The sequence below is a fragment of the Adelges cooleyi genome, unplaced genomic scaffold, assembly GCF_023614345.1.
Source record: "Adelges cooleyi isolate 19-005CV unplaced genomic scaffold, UGA_ACOO_1.1 ACOO_flye_CR_arks_rails_tigmint_CR_PRNA_834, whole genome shotgun sequence".
In the NCBI taxonomy this organism is placed as follows: Eukaryota; Metazoa; Arthropoda; class Insecta; order Hemiptera; family Adelgidae; genus Adelges; species Adelges cooleyi.
In genome coordinates this window covers 6,250-9,115 of record NW_026096551.1, presented here as the reverse complement: position 1 = coordinate 9,115, position 2,866 = coordinate 6,250, and the positions used below count along the sequence as shown (strand labels likewise).

Genomic DNA, 2,866 nt, shown 5'->3' with positions numbered 1-2,866 from the left:
TTAAGCTTTTAACATTTCGTCTCCTTGAATATTTAAATCTTCAAATAAACTTAATAGTTGTTCACGATTAAGATATCCATGTTGTCCGGTGTCTTCGGTGCGTTTAAAGAACTTTTTAACGTAAAACTCTACTTCAATCGCCATCAGCGTTGGCTCCTAAGTACAATATTAAACATACTAGCAATAATATAATTTCAATATTATAATATTTCATAATAGTTGTTATGGTTTAAAGTTAAATTAGATTTTTTATGAACAAATACCTCGAAGTTGTCAATTGTTCCTGCATGCGCTAACGCCATAAGTGACCGCATAGCATTTATATAATAAGTTTCGTCTATATAAATAAAATAATATGCAATTAGTGTTTATTAACAAATATAATAGTTTTCAACAAAGCTTGACAATTTTATGATTTATATATTACATTAAATTAAATTATGTATACTTAACATGTATAACTTAATATCATACTTCAACACAAATGATAGTTACAATTATACAAAAAAGTTCACATGACAATTTATTATAGTGTTAGTAGCAAGAACTTGGTCGGCTATAGTCGGAGTTAATAGTATATAACTAACCAATTATAAACCTATTAAAGCAATAACGCAACATTAATTATTGTCTATAGATGTAATTACTAAAATAGCTATTTAAATAATATATTACTTGGCTTGTATTGAAAAAATTCTTCCAGATTTTTAATACCGAAATCTTGCTTCATAAAGTTTGGGATATCCTCCCTATTTTTGTATACTTCAATACATTTTTCTATTTGACCACTATTTAGCCCAGTGCTCTAAAATAAAATATAATGACTTATAGTTTAACACTCATTAGTGAGACACTCATTTGCTGGGGAAATTATTTCAATATTATAGTTTTACTTTTAAAAAAAAAACTTTTATTTAAAATAGTATAAAGTTACCAAATATTTAGTTTGATAATTTTATACTATTGTAAAGAAATGTTTTTTTAACGTTTGAAATTGCATAAAAAGAAAAAAGTTAAAAATGCACTTGCATTTAAAAAAAAAGGGCATTCTATTGACCGTAATAAAATAATACACACTTATTAGAACAAGTTAAAGAAAAAAAAATTAGAATGTATCTAATTTTTATGAAATTTTAAGATTTTTACTATGAGGGCATTGTAATATCTTTTTGGATACAAGCAATAAATGCGGTGTATAAATCATAGTATCTTTATTGATACTTTATCAGGCTTTTTTTTAATATTAACTCAATATATTTTGGTTTTAAACTGTATATAAAATGTGCTTAAAAACATTCCAGGGGAAAAAAAGATTAAAATAGCTGATAACATGGTTTTTGAAACGATATAACAAATATTATATTTGTAAAATAATTATTTTTTATATTCACACCATATTGTAATAATAAAACGCGAACATCTGTTAATTAATAAAAAAAACATTTTTAATAGGAAAGTCCGTACCGAAGTCAAACAAATTTAACGTGGTACAATATTTGTTTGTTTGTTATTGGTAAACAAACTGTAAAAAATATGTATCGCTGCGTTGAAATTTATGTAGATATAGTTTATATTGAATGTTCTTAAAGTTATAACGTGTTTTGTTGTTAATTTCACAATTTTACTTAACAATACTATGTCACATGATATTGTACAAGAGTTTGGTTTTTTTTGTTTTTCTCATTTCATTTGCCCGAACGGAAAACAGGAAACTTTGCTATTATTTCCAGGCCGAAAGGAAAACAAGGGCAAATGTTATTATTCCGGTTCCACGAGCTTTAATTCGATTTACATAAAATAATTTTCTCCTTCCTCTGGCATTTGATACTCTCTAAGAGTTTTGGCCACCATCACAATCTCCCTCCATTTCTCTCGATCCTGTACTAATTCGCTCCATTCTTGTACCAAGGTCTTCGTCCACAATAACCAGCCATATTTTCCTGGCCCCCCTCAAGGTGTTTTTCCTATTGGTTTCCAGTTAAAGACTGCTCTACATATATCATCCTCACTTCTTCGCATCGATGACGCAATACACAATTCGTCTTGCAGTTCTTTGTTAAATTGTCTTCTCCAAGTTGCATTTTCGCTATCATAAGTTGGTCCACATATCGTCCTCCAAATTCTGTTTTCATAAGTCCTGAGCCTTTTTTCAGAAGGTCGAACCAGATTGGATCCGTCAAATCTTTAGGCGTTGCACCACTCCTATGCATATTAACCACAGATTTTCGACAGTTAAGAAGATATTAACCTGTTTTAAATGTTAGAAATACATATTGTAGTAAGAGCGAGGAAAAATAGTATTATTATTATGAAACTAAGCAATATAATATCTAGGCCGAATGGCAAACGGTGAAAATGATATTTATATCTATTATTTAAAGCCGCACAAATTGTTATGTCAAGAGGCACTCTCTTGGGCTTAGCCCGGGGAATAGTCACTCTCTCGTACATGATCGCTTATACGAGGGGTGTATACTTCGCGTTTAATATCGTTTTGTGTACTTTAACTTACTTTGTTTGAATGCAAATTATATTTTGTTGTATGCAAATCTTTTTGAAGTTACTATTATTTTACTTTTAAAAAGAGATACCTTTTTTCCCCTTTAATTTAAATATTACAAAAGGTGTGATACAAAATAACAGTCACTGAGTTAATTTATAATAGGTTTCCTTGTAGTAAAATATTGGTCTCCAACTCTATAAAGAACGTACGAAACAGCCACTGGCGCAACTAAGTTTTCATACTTAGCTCTAGGTCAGGAGTGCCGACGGTACGATTTCCTACGAGTCTAGAAACACTGGTCATTTGTACATTGAAATAGATACTATTATAATACTCAGGTTAGGCCTAAAATAAACGTAATCC

At 29.4% G+C, this 2,866-nt stretch overlaps 1 protein-coding gene across 1 annotated transcript; it reads right to left on the bottom strand.

The window, feature by feature from the left end:
- On the bottom strand, nucleotides 1–2,210 carry LOC126846038 (uncharacterized). The gene is made up of 4 exons (XM_050585120.1): nucleotides 2,010–2,210; nucleotides 676–805; nucleotides 264–337; nucleotides 1–156 (listed from the first exon to the last, which is right to left on the bottom strand). Exons 1-4 carry the CDS (start codon nucleotides 2,208–2,210, stop codon nucleotides 1–3), a joined length of 561 nt encoding a protein of 186 aa, XP_050441077.1.
- Between the last annotated feature and the right edge of the window lie 656 nt (nucleotides 2,211–2,866).